The sequence below is a fragment of the Cryptomeria japonica genome, chromosome 5 (genome assembly GCF_030272615.1).
Source record: "Cryptomeria japonica chromosome 5, Sugi_1.0, whole genome shotgun sequence".
NCBI classification, from domain to species: Eukaryota; Viridiplantae; Streptophyta; class Pinopsida; order Cupressales; family Cupressaceae; genus Cryptomeria; species Cryptomeria japonica.
In genome coordinates, this window is record NC_081409.1 from 917,781,166 (window position 1) to 917,803,831 (window position 22,666).

A 22,666-nucleotide genomic window follows, 5' to 3' on the forward strand; every position below is an offset into this window, starting at 1 on the left:
ATCTAAAGTCTGCTCTGCTGTGGATGGTCCTAACTCGAAAGTCTGTACATCATAATCCTCTGCTAGGATCTCACCCTCATATTTATCTGCTGCCGGTGTAGCTATCTGCAGTTTTCTAGATCCAGTCTCATCTCGAATCATCTTGGACATCTTTGTAGCCTTCTTCTTTTCTGTTATTACGTGTGAACGTCCAACAAGGCTCTCTAAATCAATTGCATTGTCCTCGTCCTCTACTACGATCACCTTAGTCAATCTTTCCTTCAACCAATCTGGGATATTTGATCTTGCCTCTTGAACTTGAATCTCTTTATGTACTATTTCTTCTTGTTTGGGAGGAGATGTTACTTCATTATCTTCTTCTAAATCATAGTCTTGGAGAGATCCATCTGACGAAACATGCTGTGCCTGTCCTTCCTCCTGTCTGTCATTCTGTACCATAGACTCCATGGACTCTTCCACTCGAACTGTTCTATTCTCTGGTCTAGAAGAAGTACCTGGTGTTTGATCTTTGTTGGCACCCTGCTTTTTCTTGGAAGACTCTTTCTTTTCTGATCTTTCCTTTCTCTTCGAACCTCTCGAATGGAGATTGCCCTCACTGGCACATCGAAGGTTACCTTCACCTGAATTCCTAGGATTAGGATTGCCTTCACTAACACTGGCTCCACCTTCGGCTGGTTTCTTTTCCAAAGTAAAAGACATAGCTATGCCTTGTTCTCTCAACTTCTGATGCTGAACGTCTACCCATCTGCGAGTACAAGACAAGACTGGTGCCATCAAATCATCTAAATCCACGACCTCGGGCTCATTCCAATTCAAACTTATTGTTTTGCTTTCTCTATCATATGAAGACTGGATGTGCCTGCCATTGTCCTGAGCTTGGTCGGCCACTCTGTAAATCCTGCATTTCCTGATGAAATCCAAAGGCAATCTAGAATGTATCTTTCGTTTCACTTCGAGATCATCTGGGAGATTCATCATAAAATCTTCAATTTGGTGCTCATGTTTAAATCTTCTACCGACCGTCTCCTCTAAATGTCCATGTGGATCAAAACTATTTCTCCAAGCAAAAGATGAAAAAGAATACAAGGCTAACTCCTTCTCTGCGTCATCCATGGCTAAGACATTAGGACATACCTCAACTGAATTACCCAAAATAATAGGTACCTGAACTCCATTCTGATGTCTGTGTCTGAATGCCTTCACATATGCTGCCAACTGCCTTGTTACTTCAAGTAACACAATTCTGTCTGTCGGGTACCTCGGCAACATGTATGGAGGTAAAGGACATCCATGCACTCTAATGTAAGTGAACTTGGGAAACTGAATGAACCAAGCACCGTACCTCTTGATGAACTCCTGGGCATCCTGAGATAATCTGTTGTGAATCCCTCCTTGCAACGTCCTTGTGATGTTCATCGTGAAAGTATCATTAACTAACTTGTAGTTTTTCCCTGGCGGATGATGCAAGTAGGCATAGGAATCACAAGCTCTGACCTCGCCGGGTCCTCTTCCAATCATTCCTCTGTGAGGTAGTCCTGCGTACTCAACACTCCTGATCAACGCATAGATGACGTATGAACTCATGTGGAAGGACTTAGTAGCCCTGAGTCTTCTCAACTGTACGTCTAAGCAATGGCTAATTATCCTAGCCCAATGTATTGTACCCTTTCCTTGAACAATCACCTGGATGAAGTAAAACATCCATTTCTCAAAATAGAAGGCGTGAGGTGCTCCTGTAACTCTGTTGAGCATAGTAATCAAATCTCTGTACTCCTCCTGGAAATCAATCCGATGCGGTGTGTTCGGTACCTTGCTTAGACGGGGACGACTCTTAAGTAGCCAGTTCTTGTTGATTATGCTTAGGCAAGCATCTGGATCATCATCGTATACTGATCTGGCTCCTTCAATGCTTTTGTATATCATGTCCCTGTGCTCTGGAAGATGGAAAGCCTCACTTATGGCTTCCTCTGAAAGGTACGCCAAAGTGTTTCCCTCATTGGACACAATTGTCCTGGACTGTGGATTGTAGTGACGGGCACACTCGATCATCAACTCGTGGCACTAAATAGCTGGAGGAAAACCGGCCGCCTTGATGATGCCACTCTCTATTATTCTCCGGGCGACAGGTGATGGCTTGCCAATGTAAGGGACCTCTCGAAACTTCTTCGTGCTGAAGTTCCCCAAGCTTGTATCTCCAATGTTACTCCACTTCGACACGATCTTGGTCTCCACTTCTTCGGTCCTCTGATCTTCTTTCATGAGAGCTGAGCGACTGGTGGATGCTCCCGCCTTCGGGGTCGCCATACCTACACAACATTTCATTATAAGAACTAGATTTTGCAATAAATAACGTTGATTAGAGAGATAAAGTTCTTAGGAAACCTCATGATAAGTCTCTAGAGTTATCATTTCCTAAAAAAAAAGCAACGATTGAGCTGAGAAATTCAAAATTCAAAATTTCAAAATTTGAAATATGATGATGAATGATTAAAGCAATAATAATTAAATCGCCATACCTCGATAGAGAGCTAGCTCTAAAATGCAAAAAGGAAAAGATCGCCTAGGCAAAATTGGAGGAAAAATAGTCCTCAATGTGGTCTCCTCAAAAATCAACTTCGCTACCCTTGGATTTCAATGTGATCTTCAAGTATCGCCTTTGGCGTGGTCTTAAATGGATCTCCAAGTTCGCCTTTGACAAGAGTCTTCAACCCTTGGTAAATTCGCCCAAACGAAGGTCTTCAAGTTCGCACCACCCTTGATGATATACTTCGCATCACCTTCGCTTCTCCTCAAGATCGTATGAAGGATAAAAAATAATGATGTGAAAATGAAAATTTCACTCCCCTTATATATAGCGCTCACACCTTTTCATCCCCTAGGCTGACTTGATAAATAAAACCATTTTTTTTTTAAATGATTTGCAATAAAATAACAAGGCCAACTTGCTTAATTGAGCGCTCTAAATTCGATTTTATATTAATTAATTAATTAATTATTAATGCCTTGCGTTTGCAAATTTCGATTTTTTAATAAAGGCAAAAATAATTAATAAAAGATAACGCCATATTAAATGCTAAATAAAAATGGATTTTCAATTTTTTAATCGATTTAGCATTTAAGGAAATTTAAATTTGTTTATTTGGCGCCAAAATTGGAAGACAAAGGGACGTACCTCATCGCTCTGGTCCCTTGGAGAGGGACAGGAGCGATTCAACATTTTTGTCTTGATTTTTGCATTTCTCACGTTCAACTCCTCCATCTCCACGTTGAAAATCGATCACCTTGATAGGTTCTTCGAATTTGATCATCTTGCATGTGTGCTTAAGTGCCTTTTGAGTGTACATCGCCCTGGTCCTTGTCCAAAGGACAGGAGCGATCTTCTTGTTTCCACGTTCATCTTGCATCTTTTAACTTCGATCTTTATTGGGATGTCTTCCAAACGTCGTCCTTCACCTTACCTAACCTCGCCTTGCTTTGACCTCGAAGGAATATGAGGGCTTTTGATAAGATCGCCCTGGTCCTTGTCCAAAGGACAGGAGCGATGGGAGCTTTTCACCTCGATTGGCAATGTTTGGACGTTGAAAACTCTTGCATTTATCCTCAAACGATGCCTTGGACCATGCATTACCTCATGAAATCTTGTTCTTACGTAAATCTCGCACAAAATGACCAATGCATCTAACATCGCCCTGGTCCCTTGGAGAGGGACAGGAGCGATCTATGTCCTAGGATGCGAATTTCATCATTGTGACGACCTTTAATGTTTGTGCTTGCTAAAGACGCCTTGAAATGCCCCTCGCCACTTTGTCTTGACTTGGATCGACCTTGAACTTTGGAGGAACGACCTTGAACTTGCATAGGAAGTATCATTACCATTGTATCGCCCTGGTCCCTTGGAGAGGGACAGGAGCGATCCTCCCTTTATGGCCTTTATTTTCACCTTGCCAGGTTCCAAGTTTATATTCAACGGATTCGTCTTTCTTCACTCCATTCGTTCATGCCTTGACATTGTCTGTAATTTTGCAAGAAAAGCAATTATGGCAAAAATCGCTCTGGTCCCTTCCTGAGGGACAGGAGCGAACTAGGCATTTAGAACCTTTGTGGACGTCCAAAAAATCTTCAATTTGTATTCAATGCGTCCATCTCATGTTTTCCCTTGTTTTTGAACGTAAACTTGCTTTGACATTTGCCTGGATTCTGTCTAATGAAGGAAATCGCTCTGGTCCCTGGGAGAGGGACGAGAGCTACAAGGTACTTCGCCCTGGTCCCTTGGAGAGGGACAGGAGCGATTTTAGCATTCTGGGTCGTTCTCCTTCATTTTTGCATCTTAAATTATATTCATTTGGCAAAGCATCCTCCTTTGGACTCTTTCAAATCATCACGTCATCAAAATCCTGCAAGGACAAGGCGAAATTTGATTTGTAGCTCCGGTCCTTCACTGAGGGACAGGAGCGATTTTCCTCCTGGAGGCATTTTTGTGCTCATGAAAATCTTCAATTTATATTCAATGGAAAGATCTCGTCGTTCTCCATCACTTCAAACGTAAAATTTGTCTGGACTCTGCAGGGATGATGAGATATTTGAAAATGAGCTCCCGTCCTTCACTGAGGGACAGGAGCGATTTTGCTCCTACAGGCCAAAATAACATGATTTTTCACATTTTAACACTTCACGAGGCGAAAACAAATCAATTCCAATGCCCAGGATCAAAATCAAAAAAGTCAAAATTTGGTCAAAATATTCAACCGGACAAAAATTCACATTTGACTCTCAACACTTAGACAAATTTAAGCTCTGCATCAACATTCCAATTGAACATTAGACCATTCTGGAGAATTCATTGCATTCAAAATTTGCATCCTAGAAAAGGAAGCTCAAAAGCTCTCAAAAACGACTGGACTCTGGCCTGAAAAGACAAAATTTAAAACCCTAAGGCTTGACCCTAAATCCAGACGACTAACTGACTAACAAAATCCTAAAAACGAAAGCGAAAACGAACGAAAAACAAGCAAAAAGAGGGGGTCCCCATTTGCGATGGGGCGATGTGTGAAATGGTCACAACACTATCCTAGAAAGCGAAAAAGTGGGGGCCCCCATTCGCAATGGGGCGATGTGTGAAAACGTCACAACATGGGCCATATCTTTCTTTGCTTCATGTAGAAGGATAATTCATTGTTTATTCATGATGGATGTAATCCTTGGGGGGCATCATTGAGTCCTCCATCTTCATTATGTGTTCATGTTTGTATCTTTTCTCTCTTTTGGAGAGGAGTTTTGTCGCACATGGGAGTTCATTTGTAAATGGGTACCTAACATGGCTTCATAGCCAGGTCCCATAATCCTAATCATCATCTTTGCATCATTTGTATAATATTCTATGACTCCCTAAGTGTGATGACCTGGATATCCTTACAAGTCGGCCTTGAAACTAAATAGACAAAATTTAACAAATAAAATTATTAAATTTTTAATAGCAATTTGGGGGCCAACCTAGTGGGGTCGTTTTAATAAATAAATAAATATTTTTTAATGAAAATGGCTCTAAGGCTGACCTTTCCTGTGGCGGTTAATTTTAACCATCCTATTGATTAGTATTTATATAGCTTATTTGGATTGTAGAAGGCATGGCAGTTTATGAAATCACTTTGGTGAGATTGAGGGCTTCGTGGAACGAAAAACCCAACAGGCAGATCTGGGTAGGAACCAACTTATTGATTAGTATTTATATCAAAGAAATGAGACTCGGACTTGGCGTGGACTCGGCAAGGCTGACCCGACTCGGGACTGGGCAAAAAATTGACAGGACTCGGCAAAAACTCGGCAGAACTTGGCAAAAAAACCAATTTCTAGTGATTTTTGCCTAGAGCAAGTCCTGGAGAGTCACAAGTCCCTGCGACTCGGCTAGGGTCACCCGGCTCGGGACTCGCCAAAACTCGACGAGTCCTGGAACTATGATTTATATAGCTCATTTGTATTGCAAAAGGCATGGCAGTTTATGAGTTGAAATCACTTTGGTGAGATTGAGGGCTTCCTGGAACGAAAAGTTCAACAGCTAGACTTGGGTAGGATGAAAACCTTACTTAGTCATTGTTCCTTATTTTTTGCATTACACAGACAGGCAAGACCTGAAATTTTCTAATTTGCAGGGTTGTAGAAAGTGTGAAGGGAGCAGATCACAATTGAGGAAGGAGACAAGCTCAACTACAATGCACAAGGAGGGAGCTGTATAATCTTCAGGCCTGGATATTCATAAAGAACTAGGGCTAGAATCTGGAGCAGCCTAGTACATACAGATTCAGGGAGTTAGTGGAGATTGGAGCACACACATTTCACACTCAAGCTTTAGTCTGAGCATAGAACTAGGTCGGGACAGACTATTGGAGGTTGTTTCTTCATATTTGCAACAAACCTCAGTGTTTGAGTGTAAGAGCTTGCACCTGGAATTTGATTTATATTCCCATATGTATTTCTGAGTTTGGGTTTTGTATCTTCTAGTATTTGCAAATGATAGGACCGACTCAGATTGTGTATTTAAATGAGATCAGTAATATGAATCAAGTTGCTGGAGTAATTCTGAGTATCAATTTTTTTGAGTCATTGTACTAATCTTGAGTTTAAATTGGGTTATTAAAACCTGTCTCTTATACTTGAAAATTAGTATAAAAGCTTCTATATTGTAAGTTACATAAGATGGTATATTTCAGTGGTATTAGAGCTCTTTGACCTGCCAGCTTGAGGGTTGCTTATGAGTGACAGGGAACAACACTACCACTAGTGTGAGAAGAAAAAGGGAGCCACCATGGGGGATAAAGAAGAAGAACATCCCTAGGAGTTCTTGAAGGAAATCAAAGATTCAATAAGTCAAATGGTCCAACTATTGAAGGGATTGGGCTAACACCTGAGCAATGATAGACCTATTTATTACAAAGTAGATGGGAGCTGTTCAAGTGGAGAGAAAGCCTTAGGAAAGGAGAAAGCCTCAGCCTCAACCAACACAAGGACCTTCATGCTAAAATTTTAGACAAGGATACAACAGCCAACATGGAGGAAGAACAACATGAGTTTGTAGAGGATGTATCAAGTTTTTATGATACATATTATGTCTTAAGCCTTGCCATACGTGTCGATCTGTCTTTCTAGGACTATTACGAAATGAAGAAAGCAACAAGGCATGGGAGGAAAGGGTATAAAGGAAGGAAGGACATTCGACACCGGTTGGGAAAGGTTTTCCTTCTTGACCTTTGATGGATCTGAAAGCTCATTAGCAAGGGCCTAGTTGCAAAAGTTAGACACACACTTCTCATTAAATCCAATGTTTGAAGAAGAAGCAATCAAATTTGTCACTTTGCATCTAGAAGGGATAGCTCATGAATGGTGGTATCATGGCATGGTAACTCAAGGACATGATTCAATAACTTCATTTGAAGACTTAGTCAAAGGTTGATTGAAAGATTTGATAGACTGGATCCAAAAATTCACTTTAGGGAACTTGCCCAGCTGAATCAAGAAGGTAGAGTGGAGGGCTTTGTAGTAGAATTCCAAAAACTTGCAATAATGGTTCTTGATGTAACTGAAAGAAGACTTGTAGTGCTATTTGTAGAAGGCTTGGCTGAACCTCTCAAAGGTTTAGTAAGGGCATTTGACCCACATACATTGCAAGAATATAGCACTCAATTTCGAGCTATCGATTTGTTGGTGTGTTTTTTATGCACGTGCAATGCAAAATAAAATACCCAGAGATATCCTATTCTCTCTTGATCAAAATCTTCTATGTGCTAAATAGATGGACTGTGTGATCACAAATACGACTCCAAGGTTCTAGATGCAATGCAGATAGTCTTAGTTGGCTCATTGTGATACGCTGGTAATCTCAAGGGGGACTTACGTAATTGGTTGAGGAGTGAATCAATCAAAGGATTCTGCTAATTGCTGACGCTTGTAACTTTCTTCGTTTTTTTGAATGATTTTCAATGAGCTCTTTTTTATCGTACTTCTACTATGACTTGGGAAAAAGGCAAAAGGATGAGGGTTTAGGAAGCTACTTTTAATCTTAAACTAATCCTATGAACTTTGGAGATGGAATTGCAAAAGTGGAATCCAAAACCAATCCTTGCTTTGCCAAATTCAACAACTACACAAGAATAGTGCAATCTTCTAAGGAAATCAAAAGATTTTCATATCACTCATATTCACCAATATCTTGAACGATGAATAAAGCAATAGAAGTTAAGTTTCTGTTTTTGGTTCAGGCTAACTTTGCACAATAACTGAAAATCATCCAATTATCAAAAGTATGAACACATTATTCCACATTGAGCAATTCTATCAAATCCTTCATTCAATTTAACAATTTGAAATGAAATCTATTCTATGGAGAGGCAAGAAACCATGCTAACTTGCAAAAGTAGACAAGATTCACCAACAATTGAACAAGGAATAAAATGTTTTAGCACTTAAGAAGTATAATTACAACAATTTGTTAGAAATCTCTCTCTTTACAAATGAGAGGAGGAGGGTTTATATAGGCACCCCATTACAAAACAATGGCCTAGATTGATCCAAGATCAACGACCAAGATTAAAAGATAAAACCCTAATTAGGGTTACTTGCAAAAAAAACTCCTTTCAGCCAATGGGAAAATTACAATGTTTTGGATAGCCAATGAGAAAATATCTTCCACTTGTTGAGTCTGGTTCATTGCACCTAGACATGTTTGACTTGCAATCCTTGGATTGGTTGGTTGATGATTGGTATGCCACCTCAACTTGCCTTGCAGATTTGATTCCTCATCATGAAGAAGTGCTGATACGCTTCTCTTGGATTTTCAAAGGAAATTCAAGATGGTTAGAATATTTTCTTCATCTTCATTGTGTCTTGAACTTATCGCTCCTTGGTGTGGAATCTTTTGATTTTAGATTTCCAAAAGAAATCTAAGGTAGATGTAGAGCCTTTCATCCTTGGATGACTTAATCTTTTTGAATGTCTTGATGAAGTGTAAGTCATTCTTCTTTGTTCCACTCATCCTTGGATTCCATCTCGAAGCATGAATGCCGTCCTTCCATCATCTTTCCAATTGGTTCCCTTGTTTCATCTTCACTTTTTTTGGAATCGCTTCTTGAGTTGACTTCAACTATCTGAAAAATATGAAAAAAATTCCTAAGTTAGGGAAATAGCATGATGTTATATGACAAATTTCAAACAATAACTCTGATTTTCTGATTAAACTTTGAAAATCAGACTCAGAATTAGACTGAGTATGTTTTGAGAAACAAAAAATCAGAGTTAGAATAACTAGGAATTTATGAATTTCATGCCTGCTAATGAATTTAGAATTGCAACTCAGACCTAGAAGTATTCTGGAAACTTAAAATCAGACTTAGAAAATTTTTGCAATTATGAAATTTAGTCTGATTTCAACTTTTAGAAGTGAAAATCAGATCAAAATCAGACCCTATGAACATTCTAGAAATCAAAATCAACCTCATAAAATCATGGAATTTAGTCTGATTAGACTTTAAGAAAGATTCCAGAACTTTAAATTAGACTTTGAAAGCCCTAAAAATTATGAAACAGTCTGATTTTAAGGGTTTCTACCTCTGAGACACAAAAAGCTGGCCTGCTCCATGGATGAAACTTGAAAATTTGATGCAAGAAAACCCTGCATTGGTCTGATAATGAGAATTTAGAAAGAAGGAATTTTGGAGCCCAAAATCTCAGAATTTTGCCTTGGAAGTGCTTCAGACCTGCAAGAAATAGAGAAGAATCTCAGAGAATGCTGAGGATCAATCTTCGAATGCCTTTAACTCTTCTTGCAACTTGCAATTACACCCCTAAATTGCCTAAAAAACTTGGAGAGATGTCCTAGAAAGTTCGACTTCTCAGAGATGAAAAGAAAAGTGTGAATAATGAAGTTGCCAATGCCTATACTTATAGGAAATTTGAAACCTGCCTTGCATTGTTTTTTTTGTTTTAATGAATTTTTAAATGGCAATGCGCTTGGTCACAATTAGGCTTTCAAATTGAACTTTCCTTGTTTTATTGTTTTTTTGGTTTTAAAGCTTTTTGCAATTCCTTATTTTTTTAATCCTTCTAGAAGCCTTCTTTCTTTATTTCCTTTTAGCCAAGTTCAAACTTTTTCCTTTCATGAGTTGGGCGAATTTCTTCTTGTACAATTTTTTTTTTTTTTGAAATTTTTGAAATTTTCTTATTTGAACATTTTTGCCTAGGCGGATTTTGATGCTAGCCAAGGAACTTTTGACCATGGCATGGGCAGACTTTGCAAGTGTGCACAAAAGGTTCACCATGAGGTAGGGTGGACTTGAGGTTGGATTAGGAATTTTTTATACTTTAACCAAAATTTTCAACCTTTGCTCTTCCAAGCGCCTGAGCTTAATGATAGAATTGGGAAGTTTTCCACTTGCCTTGCGCTTGAACTTAATGATAGAATTGGGAAGTTTTCCACTTGCCTTGGGTGGACTTTGCTTGTGCTCAAGGAAGTTTTCCATGGAAACTTGGAATTCTTCTATGGAAACAAGGAATTTTCCAAGGAATTCAGGAATTTTTTTCAAGGAAACAAGGAACTTTTCCAAGGAATTTAGGAATTTTTTCCAAGGAAACAAGGAACATTTCCAAGGAATTCAAGAAATTTTTCCAAGGAAACAAGGAATTTTTCTCAAACCAAGTTCCAGACTTAGTCAAATTCTGGTGATCTTCAATTAGCTTTTTATAAAACATCCTTTGGATTCGAAAGTTCATCTTTCTTGACTTGACTCTTCTCCTAACATGATGAACACTCGTGATCTCGGAAAAAGCAAAAAACAACTTTATATTTTTAGAAAAAAAGAAGGTTTCCGAATTGGTCCCAAAATGCCAAAATACAAAACTTTCTAAATTTAGAAAAAAAACAAAGGCAAAATTTCCTAAAAATAGGAAGTTGTTAGAATTGACCCTGAGAAATTGCGATTTCACTCCTTCGACCTATTTGAGACCATCCATAGCATTAAAAAATTCTTTCGACCATTTCTTCACTTTTTGACTCTGACGACTCCTCCAAATTTCATAAAACATGACTCGTTTGCAGAGGCTAGAGACCCGAGACAAACCCTAAGACGCTAAGACACAACCGTAAAAAGAAAAAACAAGGGGGTCCCTATTTGCAATGGGGTGATGTGTGAAAACATCACAACATGATAAAAAATTACATCTTTAACAAATTCTCGTAAAATGGCCTATTTTAATATATCAATATTTTAAACAATAAAACTGCACTTTGCCAATAACAAAAATGACCTTCTAACCACTTGTTGGAATCGGGGCGGAATATAGAATCCAATGGTGTGATTTGTGAGGGGGAATTGGCCTCTTGCCAACTCGAGCCTCACTCTTCATCTTCGACAGGTGAAAATAGGGCAAAGAAAACCTCCACTATTCACGCCTATACAAAAAACACCAGATTTTAGTGCCTTATATCAGCCAAAAACGGTCAATAAACTTGGCAAAAAGATACTTGGGTCATAGTAGGGCTATGGGGCAACCATTTGAGGCTGCAAACAGCAAGAACACAATAAAAAAATGATGAAAAATAATGTTGTGAAGATAAAAACGCCCCTCTAGAAAAACAATTTTTGTCAGAGCCTCTGGTGTCCAAATATGGACAATCTTTATATGAAAATAGGGGTTTTTGTGTCTTGTGAAGTCCTTTTGGCTTGAAAACCCCCATAAAAAAGCTGCACTAGATATAAGCTAGAAACCCTCGATTCGCAATTACATCAAACGATCTCCAAATTGGATGAAATGAAAGCCAAACTTGACTTTCTCGGCTGCTCTAAACTCAATGGTGAGTTCAAAATGTCTCTAGGAAGCTTTGAAAAAATTGCAACTGGCAAGATATAAACAAGAACCCCCCCAAAAACTACAGTTTTCTCCACACTTTTATGATTCTCTAGATCATCCGAAGATGCGAGAGAAGTGCATACTCATGTGCTTCAAAAAAAAAACAGCCCTACACTCTTAGATTTCTAAGAAAATGCTAACCCACAACTCACAACTGCTTTGATACCATGCAAGATTTCAACCTGAGAATGCGAATGAATGAAGGAGAGCAAAGCAAGAAATAAAAAATGAGCCAAATAAATTGTATTCAACTCAAGAGAATGCAAAGCATACAATGAAAATAAGATACTCATATGAGAGCGATGGGTGAGTGTACATAGCACTTACCACCCAAGAGACTAAAAGCACAACCAATGTGGGATAAAGTGAAAAAGTCCCTAAGTAAGCTTAACTAAGTGTGAATAGAGCTATAGTGGAGAACTAGCTAATAAAGAACTAGAAGGCCAAAGAAGCCTATTCACACTAACACAAATCCATATTATTCATTCAAATTTATAGTAATTTGATCAAAGTATTTAATTCTTTCCTTGAAAGAAAGCCATAAACAAATTACACAACACAGAAACATTGTAATGACAAGTTGAAAACATCCTTGATGTGTTGCATTCATATGAACTTGAATGTACAATTTGGAGAGGATTGAAATTATTTTCAATACTGTGCAAAACCTGATTGACAGCTAAAATAACTTAAATATTTACAGTCTGCATTCTCTTCTATACAACAGACTCAACACTATTTTATAATACACACCCAACATAAATTCAGAACCCTTCAAAATGGCCTTGAAATCCCTTTTGTAAAGCAAGGGAGCAACAAGCATCAGGCCATGTTCAAGTGTCAAGTATTCATTTGAAAATCATTCAAAATTGGAAAATATGCCAAAATGCATCTTTAAAAGCATAGAAAACAAAACAAACTTTGCACCGCTTCGAGGAATGTTGGAGCAGCAGAATGAGCAGAAACTTTGAGGAGGATGCTCCTCCTTATGAAATGATTTTCGTGATGTAGAGCTGATTCAACTATGCCGGGAAGCGGCACGTGGTTGCAAAATGCTGAACTAGCCAGAAGGTCCAAATCTGATGACTGATGGAAATGCAAATCAAGTTAATTCATTTTCATTTCATCTCTTCTCATAACTGCAAGAACCTGTGATTTGACGATCTAGCAAGATTCCATACAGGATAAACTGAAATGCAAATCAAATTTGCATTTATCCGCTTCATTGCTCAATTATTTTCAAGTAAAAATTGATTTATGCTTGCTATATGTTCTGCATATTCTTTGTTAGCATATGTATTAACAAAAGTATTGATTGTCATCATTCCAAATACAAGCAGTGATAATTTATCCAAACAAAAACATAAATTATCAATACCTTTTCCTCATCTTCATTAATGGTGACCTATGAGAACTCATCCTTCCTCTCTGTCTGAACCTTATCTATTCCATCTTCTTTCCAAAATGAGGGCATAGGAGATCCTATCAACTTATCAAAATGCGTCTACCCCTTGACAATAAGAAAATGGAACTTTTTATGTTGCCTTAACATATTCTTGATTGTTTTGAAGTTGTCACAAATATCTGTCAAGTGCTTAAAAGAATTTTCATCAAGACAATTTTGTTGCAAAACAATATTAAAAAGTTTTATTTTAGGAGACATGTTCTTCTCCACACACTTGAGTCTCACTTCAATTCTTCTTTGCTCAACAAATTCATTTTTTGTTGCTTCATACTTCTCCCAAAGATTGTCAGCATGTGCCGTTATTTATCATGCCAATTAATAGATTAAACTTGCTTCAGATTTCTTGACTAGCTTCTCCTTCCTTTTTCTTCCCTCAGTTACATCTTTCTGCAGTTTTCTTTCTTCATCAATTGGTAATGGAAATATCATTGGGGGCATAGCACTTGTGGTCACATTTAATCTTTCATTCAGTGACAACACTTCTCTGTTTAATCTGTCATTTTCTTCCATAATCTTCCTCATAGTTGCCTTTGTAAACCTTGCCGAGTTTGTATTTAAACTGGCAGCTTCAATTGGATTAACATCCTCTAGTCTGTGAATCATAGGATTTCCGATTATGTTTTGAGGGTCCTCAATCACATCTGGCCTCTTATTTGGAGGGTAGAGTGACCAAATAGCCAGAGCATTGAAATCTGGATCATAAGCGGATCCAAAGTACAACTTGTTTGTTCTTTCCTCATTCAACTTCAAATCAATATCCCCATTTCTTCTGATGTTATCAAAGAGAATGGTTGAAGATGTCCCAACCCGGTAAACGCATGCAGGCAACTTCCATCACTAATTCTCTTCCTCTTTGGGCAGTCGTTCCTTCCATTTCTATTCTCACTTCTTCCCAAAGTTCCTTTATTGCTTGAGGCTGATTCTCAGGGGGCCATGAACTTAAAAACCATATAACACAAGTGAAAACATTTCATCAACTAGGAAAAGGGGGCCATTGGGAAAAAACAAAGGTCATAAACATAAACATTAAAACTTAGGACCTTGAGGAATTTTTTTGATCGACACAAATATTTCTCAAGGCACAGGGGGCCAGTCATGGCAATGTATAAAAGGACACAAGTTATGAGTAATATGACTGGAAATCGGGAAGAGGTGGGCAACAAAAATTTATTACACAAAGCTTTGAAAGGATTAAAGGGTATAGGGTTTGAGGAGAAAATAACATTTGCACACATAAAACAGATCTAGGAACCCTAAGACTTAGCAAAGCTATAACACACTAAATCGACAACAAGCACGAGCTATCATCCACAAACCGATAGACAAATGGAGATCGTAAACAAATGGATAGAGGGCTACCTAAGGGACCATGTCAGGGGGCAGCAATCAGCATATATCCATTGGTATGGCTCCTTTGAAAGAACTCTATGGCTATGACATGCTACTTTTATGGATCTGATTTTGATTGGTAGTAGAGTGCCAAGCACAATGGATGTGGTACAACAAAGTAAGGATATTTTTGCAACAAAGTAAGAAAATTTGCAGCGGGCCCAAAATCAGCAGAAGTTATATGCTGATAGACCGGAATGAAAAGGAATTTGATGTTGGTGATATGGTGTTTTTGAGGCTGCAGCCTTATAGGCAGTCCTCTCTCAAAGGGAGTGGAGCTGAAATACTGAAAGCACGTTTTTATGGGCCCTCAAGGTGGTAGGAAAGATTGGTGCAGTTGCGTATGAGCTGGAACTTCCAGCTGACAGAAAAATCCACAGTACATTTCATATTTGATGCCTTAAGAAGGACCTTGGGCAGCGAATCACTCCTACAGAAGAACTACCTCCGCTTGACAATGAAGGCAAATTAATTCTTGAACCTGAGATAGATGTAAAAGAGAAGAGGTTAAGTGTTGTGACGTTTTCACACATCGCCCCATTGCAAATGGGGACCCCCACCTTTTCGCTTTTTAGGGTAGATGTTTTGCTTAGATTGCCTTTGGGTAGTAATAATTTCCTAGTGTTTGCCTTTGCTAATGAGAGGGTTTTTGAATTTTGAATAGGATCCAGAGAAACGAGACTCGCCTGAAATCGCCCAAACTCGGCGAGTCCGAGTCCGAGTCAGGCCAAACGAGTCCCAGGGGCTCGGACTCGAACTCGGTCGAGTCTGGAGAGTAAACTCGCCAGACTCGCCGAGTTGGCGATTTTGGCTCAAAATCGCCAGACTCGGCGAGTCCTGAGCCCCAGACTCGGCTACTGGCTGGGTTAATAAAATGACAAAAAAAAAACATTTTAAAAAGTTTTATTAAAAAGTAATAAGTTTTTTTGGAAGGGCGAAATTTGACATTTTGGTCTCTCCGTCAGGATTATTTTATGAAGTATAAGTGACATTTCCTTATATCTTTCTTCTTTCTTATACTTTAAGTTATATTCCATATATACTGTCAGGATGTTTGAGAGTGGTTTTGGGCCTCCAGGAGTTATATTGCAAAATCTAGTTTTTGGAGGATTCTTCAGTTTTCCAGACTTAGTCAAATTTCAGGATCAGGACATTCCAGACTTAGCCAAATTTCAGGGCATTTGAAGATCAGGATGACATTCCAGACTTTATCACTCACCAACTTGACCTAGCTTGGACCTTCAAGAATGATACTCACTCACCAAGCAAGACCCAATTAGCAACAAGAGCAAAACCAGGCCCTAAGGAAGACTCTCAAAGAAACCCTAATTCAGACTTGTAATAAGTTTTTTTGGCCTCGCGGGGCGCTGCCCCTCGACCTCGCCCTGTATTGCGACAGGGAGCGCGCAAGGGGCGCTGCCCCTTGACCCCACCTTGGGGGCGCTGCCCCCAAACCCCCGTCGAAAAATATGGGGGAAACGGCATCGATAGAAGTAGAGAAAATTTAACCTACGAGTTTGACATTGATTGGATCGACCAGGTAGATATAGAGGTTGAGACTGTAGCCATGGCAGAGGAGGAGCGGAGAGCACGAGCACAGATAGGAGATTTAGAGGCAGATAGTGACACGGGTGTTCCTGATGTTGGTGAGCATGGCATGGTGTCACGGGGAGCGGCTATGGCAGTCGAATCATCCAGGACCTACCTTAGACACCTTCGTAGGGGGCCGGAGCCGGAGGGTGCAGGCTCCTCTGAGCCATAGACTTGTAGTTGTATTTACCTTTGGTATTTGTATGAAACATTTGATGATGATCATATGATGACATGGATTTTTTATTCCATGAGTTTTGTAATATTGTATACATTTGACAATATTTATATATCTATGTTTGTTATTTTCTTCAGCTACAATTTGCGTTTATGCTTATGTGATTGATGTATACTTGTGTATGTAATCAAATGAGCCGAGTTTGATGATGTTATTGTGTCTTTAAGGTGTATTCAATAAAAGGTGTCTGAAACAAGTTTTAAATATTAAAAAATCTCTAAATTTCTTGAGTTTTTCACTATCCCGAGTCCAGACGAGTCTGAAGCCGAGTCTGACGCCGAGTCCGAGTTGGCCTTGCCGAGTCTGAGCCGAGTCCGAGTCCCGTTTCTTTGATAGGATCATGTGTTTAAAATGTCAAAATGTTAGAGTGATCCTGAGTTATGCCTAAGTCTAGGGGTTGCAACAAGTTTTAAATTTGAGCGTAAATTTGCCTAAGTGTTGCAAGTCGGTGATTTTTTTATGCCTAAGTGTTAATAGGTTCTTTAGGGGTTATTTTGTTGTTCCTAGGAGGTCATTCAAGTTAAATTGCACTTTGTGCCGATGGAATCCCTCTTTTCTTGCTCAAATTTTGATAAATTTGGTTAAGTCCTGATGCGTTTTATTGAAAATTTGAAGTGTCCAGTTGATTTTGAGTGGAAAAATCATTAAATTCTTGATGAAAATCCATGTTCTAGTGGTCAAAAAGTCAAAATTCCTAATGGGAGGTGCTTTCCCCCCACATTTCCGATGACCCATGATTTTCCCCCACTCAAAATCTTGATTGGAGAAGAATTCCCCCCACAATTCCGATGGACCTTGTTTTTCCCCCATTCAAATTCCCGACGTAAGGTGATTTTCCTCTAGGAAGGCAAAATTTTGACTAAGTGTTGGGAAATCCTCCTGATGACCCACATTTTTCCCTTGGGAATGTAGATGATTTTGATGTGGATGAAATTTGATCAATTTTAATGGATTTTTATGAGGATGATTGTCCTGATGAATGGTGAATTTCCCAAATATGTTTATGATAAATGATGATCTGGATTTTTATCCAGACATGGGTCGTTTTTCCCCAAAGGCAATTGCGATGCCTTGTGAAGATTTTCAACTTGGTTTTTTATGCAGCTATGGGACGTTTTTCCCCCAATTGGCCAAATTTGAATGAAATTTGAAATATTTGTTTAATGCAAGTGGCCAAATTTAATTGTTTTTGCATTCGATAATGATTATTTAATTATAAAAAACAATTATTTAGTGATTTGCAATGATCATTTAATAATTAATTATGTTCCTAATGCAAATTGATTTTCTTAGGCAGGCTATAAAGGCAAAGTTTTATCCCACATTGCTTGTGTGGTGAAGTTTCAAGGTGAAAACATGTATAAGTATGCCTGCCCAACATTAAAATAATAATATAAGTGCCATTTGTGATGGTTAAGTGGTTGGTTGAAGGCAGATTGGAGGTTCCAACTGGGCGATTTTTGCCCAAGTGTCACCATTGTTGAAGGAAGTTGCAGATTTGAAGAGTTTGTTTGCCCAATCAGACCTGGGCGCAGCCATTGGAGGAAAGTTGCAACAAGTTGGTGGATGTTCATGCCACATTCGGCGATTTGGTAGGATGGCGCCATGATTGGGAGTGCCATGATTTTGTTTGGTGGCTGATCATTTTACTTTGTGGGGGGATTTTATTGGTTTGCTGAGTTTTGTTGATGCTAAGGGGCTGCCATTGCACTTAAATCTGAGTTATACTCCATGGCTGGGTTCTATTGTGGGTGATTCTAATCACCCTTGTTGTTGATCATTGACTAGAATGTGCATTCTCAAACCTGATTTTCATTTCCAGCCTTAGGCGATTTATTGGGAGGTCATTTTAGAGTGGTTTGGAGGCATTTTTTGAGTACACCATTGCAGGTGCGAAGTCTGAAACTCCATTCTCAGGTTGTTTTCAGACTTATTCTTCATTTCCATCCACCTCTACACTTTGGAAATTTCACTTGTGCATCATCTTTATGAGTTTTTTGGACATTTGGTGGCACCTCCATTGCTGATCTAAGTCTGAAACTTCACTTTCAGATTTGTCTTCAGACTTAGATATTCATTACCAGCCTTTTGTTTGTGCCCAGATTTGGCAATCTTCACTTTGGGAAGGTAAAATCCATCAAATACAACTTTTTCCTATGACTGCGACAAGTTTAAATGACTGATTTATTGAAGTTGCTGGTTGTCTTCAGACATTGGGCAGCCATTGTTGGACCTTGGAAGGGTGCCTTCAGACTTTAAGAACTAAAAATCAGACTTTTCCACACTCTTTTCCAAGTATTTTCAAAATTGTGGTATATTTTTTGGCACTAATTTTTATATTGTTTTGAGTATACCAGGTTGTCTTTGGACTGAAACTTCATTCCCAGCCACATAGGTGTGCCCAGATGTGACCATTTTTGAGTTTTGAGGGGCAAAATAATTCAAGTGCAAGCATGTGACATAGCTGTGACCGCTTCCAGTCATTAATATTGATCATTTTTTGAGTGTCTTCAGACTTACTGAGACAACTTTCCAGCCATTGAAGTGCAAGTTACAGGGATGTTCTCAGACATTTACTCTCAGAAATCAGAATTGAGACAACACATTTGATTGCAATTTCCTCCATTTTCTGAGTTTGGGAAGGTGTATCTAGACATTGTTCTCAGAAAATCAGACTTGATGCAACATTTAGAAATTTAAAATCAGTGATTTTATGAGCATTGACAGGTGTTTTCAGACCTGGACATTCATTTTTGGGCTCCAAATCATACATTTTTTGAGTTTTCAGAGGTGTCTTCAGACTTATTTATTGCAATCAGGCTTGTCTTAAGTTGGAAAATCGGGGTTTTTCTTGAGAATTTTCCAGATTTCAATCCAGACTTTCACATTTTCAGAATTGGTGTTACAATTTTCTAATCGGAACCTAAGATTACCTATCACATGTTGGGACAAATGTTGGGAACAAAGTCCCTATGAGGTTCTAATTTCCACTCCATCAAATGATGATGAAATCAACACAAAATTTTCAAGGACGAGTCTGGATGAGGGTCGGATTCCCACTTGAGGGCGGAATTAAAAAGGAAGGGAAAAATCAATTCAAATGAAGATCAATAACAAAGTTGTCCAGATAGGCATCAAATTTCCACCAAGTGAAAAAATGGATAGGGATAATGCAGATGTTTTGAGGACTGATCCGTCCGTATGCGGATGGATTTCCCACCAAGGTTAAAATAAAGTTTATCCCATAGGTGTTTGATTCAATACTTGTTTGTTTTGCAGGTCTACTACGAGGAAGGGAAACACAATGATCAAGGCTTGAAGGGGATGCATATTGCAAGGACAACATTACAAATGTGGATGAGGAAGATCAACACTTCAAAGATTGGAAGAGGATTTCAAGACAAAGATTTCCAAAGGCAAGGATGTGAACTAAATCGAACATGAAGAGGACTTCACCTTGATGATGAACAAATGAAGGAAAGCAAGTCCAAGACATGAGCACAAAGGGATTTCACATCAAGAAATTTCAGTATCAAGAGCGCCAAGGAAATAAATATTTCAAGATTACAAGATCAGGAAAATTTTCCAAACATTAAGGAGGGAACAATTCATGGAATTCCTTAACATAAGGAGCAAAGTATCATAAGGAATTCCAAACATTATGAAGAAGAGTGTACAAGGTAGGCTGAGGTGGCATCCTAGTCACCATTCGTCTAATCAAAGGGGTACCAAGTCAACATTCATTCAAGGAGGGAATAGGTGACACATGGCGCTACATCAAATATTATTTATCTTACCTATCCTCATCTCTCATTGGTCAATGTAATGGTGGTTGTAACAAACCCTAATTAGGGTTTGTATCTTTTGATCTTGGCCATTGATCCTTGAATCGACCCGAGCCATTCATTGTAGTGACACCTCTGTATAAACCCCATTGCCTCTCATTTGTAAGGGAGAGATTTTTGAGAATTGTCCGCATATGTTGCAGATTTAAATACAAATCATTGTTCGACTTGATGGTGATTTTTGTTTAAGTGTTGCATTGCATTTGAGGTTTTCATTGCCTCCAAGTTAGATTAGAATTTACTTTCAAGTATTTTAGATTGAATGAAGGAATTTGTTGAATGTATTTGTGTGAAATCCATCTAATCCATACAACTAGCCTCTTGTTGATTGTAAGTGTGCCTCGCGTGGTCAACTGGAATTTTATGCGCACTTAACTTCAATTGTTATACGTCCATTGTTATGCATTAACTTGACTGGTATCAATGTTTGATGGTAATGATTTGAACATCTTTGAAATATACTTTAGATCATAGAAACAATAATCGTTTGGGGAATTAATCGGCAAAACAAAAGTATAAGATTTTTTCAAAAAATCGGGAAAAAATCGGATATACAAAAAAACATAAAAAATTGCAGAAAAACAATCAAAAACTACTTTTTTAATATATTTTAGGGTATTTCCATGGCATAGAGATATTGTAGGCAAATAAAATAGACACTTGAAAACATGAATTGTAGGAAATAGATTTTCGTTGCTTATATTCATATCACTGATTACGTTCCACAAAATATACTACACCATAAATAATATCTAGATGGTGATAGATGTCAAAATGTCAATTACAATATAGTTTGTGACTTTGAACAAAGTCAACCTGTAAATTAAGTACAAAATTCCAAAATCTCAAATGTAGGCAATGACATGCTAGAGGGCAGGAGGCCCTGATGATGAAGCTCCTGGGCAAGAGCCTGTCCTAATTCCTTCAACCCATTCAGGACGAAAGTTGGCTTGCCTCATGATATCAAAATCTTCAGACACAAGCGGACGATCAGCAACAACATAATCATCATCAACATCATCATCATCATCATCAGCATCATCAGCAGCAATCAACTCGCACTCTGGATATATCTCATCGAGGTCAATTGGCAAGCATTCCTCAATAGTTCCTGATTTTGCCCATGTAGAAATTACTGTTTCCCTTACAAATGAAAAATCAATGAATAGTGAATACAATTCAAAAAACTGCAACTATATATTAATATTCTCACCTTGAGCTTTCCTTATCTTCAAGCGGAGGTTGTGATGAACAAATACCAAGTCATTCAGCCGTTGTTGTGATAGGCGGTTGTGTTTCTTAGAATGTATGTGTTCAAACACACTCCAATTACGCTCACAAGCTGATGAGCTACATGGTTGGCTCAAAATACGCACCGCCATCCACCTTAAATTTGGTATTTCATCTCCAAAAGAAGCCCACCATGCAGCTGAAAAACACATTATATGGAGATGATATTGTAAGACTAAGAATATCTTATAATCTTAACAAACTTAGTGGTTGGCAAAATAAAGAGATTGTCAAAAGTTTATAGAGTCTACCTGGTTGAATTGTCTTTCTGCTTTGTATAGCAGCCCTAGAAGAGAGAAAGCCCTTAGCATGCTTGTACATTTCCAGCTCTATCGTAGCCGCATCAAATTTTTCCAAGTCAGGAAACATTTTTTCCATGCACTTGAAGAAGCCTTGTTTGATCTCAGCATCAATTTCTAGGAAGTCAGTCTTATAGAATAACAGAGGATTGAGAAAATATCCTGCAGCATGAAGAGGAGTGTGCATTTGTCCATCCCATCTCCTATCAATTATGTCCCACAACGGCATATACTTATCCATGTTATTTTCCAGCTTACTCTTTATCACCTCCTTGGCCCTATCCATGGCCTCATACACATATCCCATGGGGGGTTTATCTCCATCCACTAGTCTCAAGACTTTTACTAAAGGCTCTGAAAATTCTACAATTTGTTCAATAGATTCCCAAAATGTGGTAGAATACATATACTCTGCCACTGCTATGCCATTTGCTTGAGTTGTGAAACCAGACTCCATCCACTCAGCTGAAACAAACATTCGCCTCAAATTACCTTTTTGTTCACATAATGTTTGTAATGCAAGGAAATATGTTGCAAATCTTGTCACTCCTGGTCGAACTAGCTCCTTGCCTCCTGTGAAAGAGCGCATTATAGCCAAAACCCTTGTGTGATTATAAATAAATTTGGTAACCTTGTGAGCTTTCTGAAATGCCGCCTT

At 38.6% G+C, this 22,666-nt stretch overlaps 2 protein-coding genes across 2 annotated transcripts in view; one reads left to right on the forward strand and one right to left on the reverse strand.

Moving 5' to 3' along the window:
- LOC131066242 (NADH dehydrogenase [ubiquinone] iron-sulfur protein 4, mitochondrial) overlaps nucleotides 1-22,666 on the forward strand; it is a 62,776-nt gene that overhangs the window by 15,029 nt on the left and 25,081 nt on the right. The window lies entirely within an intron of this gene.
- LOC131060745 (uncharacterized) lies at nucleotides 21,056-22,165 on the reverse strand. Its single transcript, XM_057994120.2, has 3 exons — nucleotides 21,961-22,165; nucleotides 21,633-21,848; nucleotides 21,056-21,530 (listed from the first exon to the last, which is right to left on the reverse strand). Exons 1-3 carry the CDS (start codon nucleotides 22,085-22,087, stop codon nucleotides 21,286-21,288), a joined length of 588 nt encoding a protein of 195 aa, XP_057850103.2. The 5' UTR covers nucleotides 22,088-22,165; the 3' UTR covers nucleotides 21,056-21,285.

What these genes read in the sequence shown, in the direction of transcription:
- LOC131060745 (XM_057994120.2), bottom strand. Translation starts at nt 22,087, where the DNA reads ATGGAAAAAATGTTTCCTGACTTGGAAAAATTTGATGCGGCTACGATA. An exon ending in CAGAAAGACAATTCAACCAG is followed by an intron (nt 21,849 to 21,960) that starts GTAGACTCTATA and finishes TGTGTTTTTCAG; the next exon opens with CTGCATGGTGGGCTTCTTTT. An exon ending in GAAGATAAGGAAAGCTCAAG is followed by an intron (nt 21,531 to 21,632) that starts GTGAGAATATTA and finishes GGGCAAAATCAG; the next exon opens with GAACTATTGAGGAATGCTTG.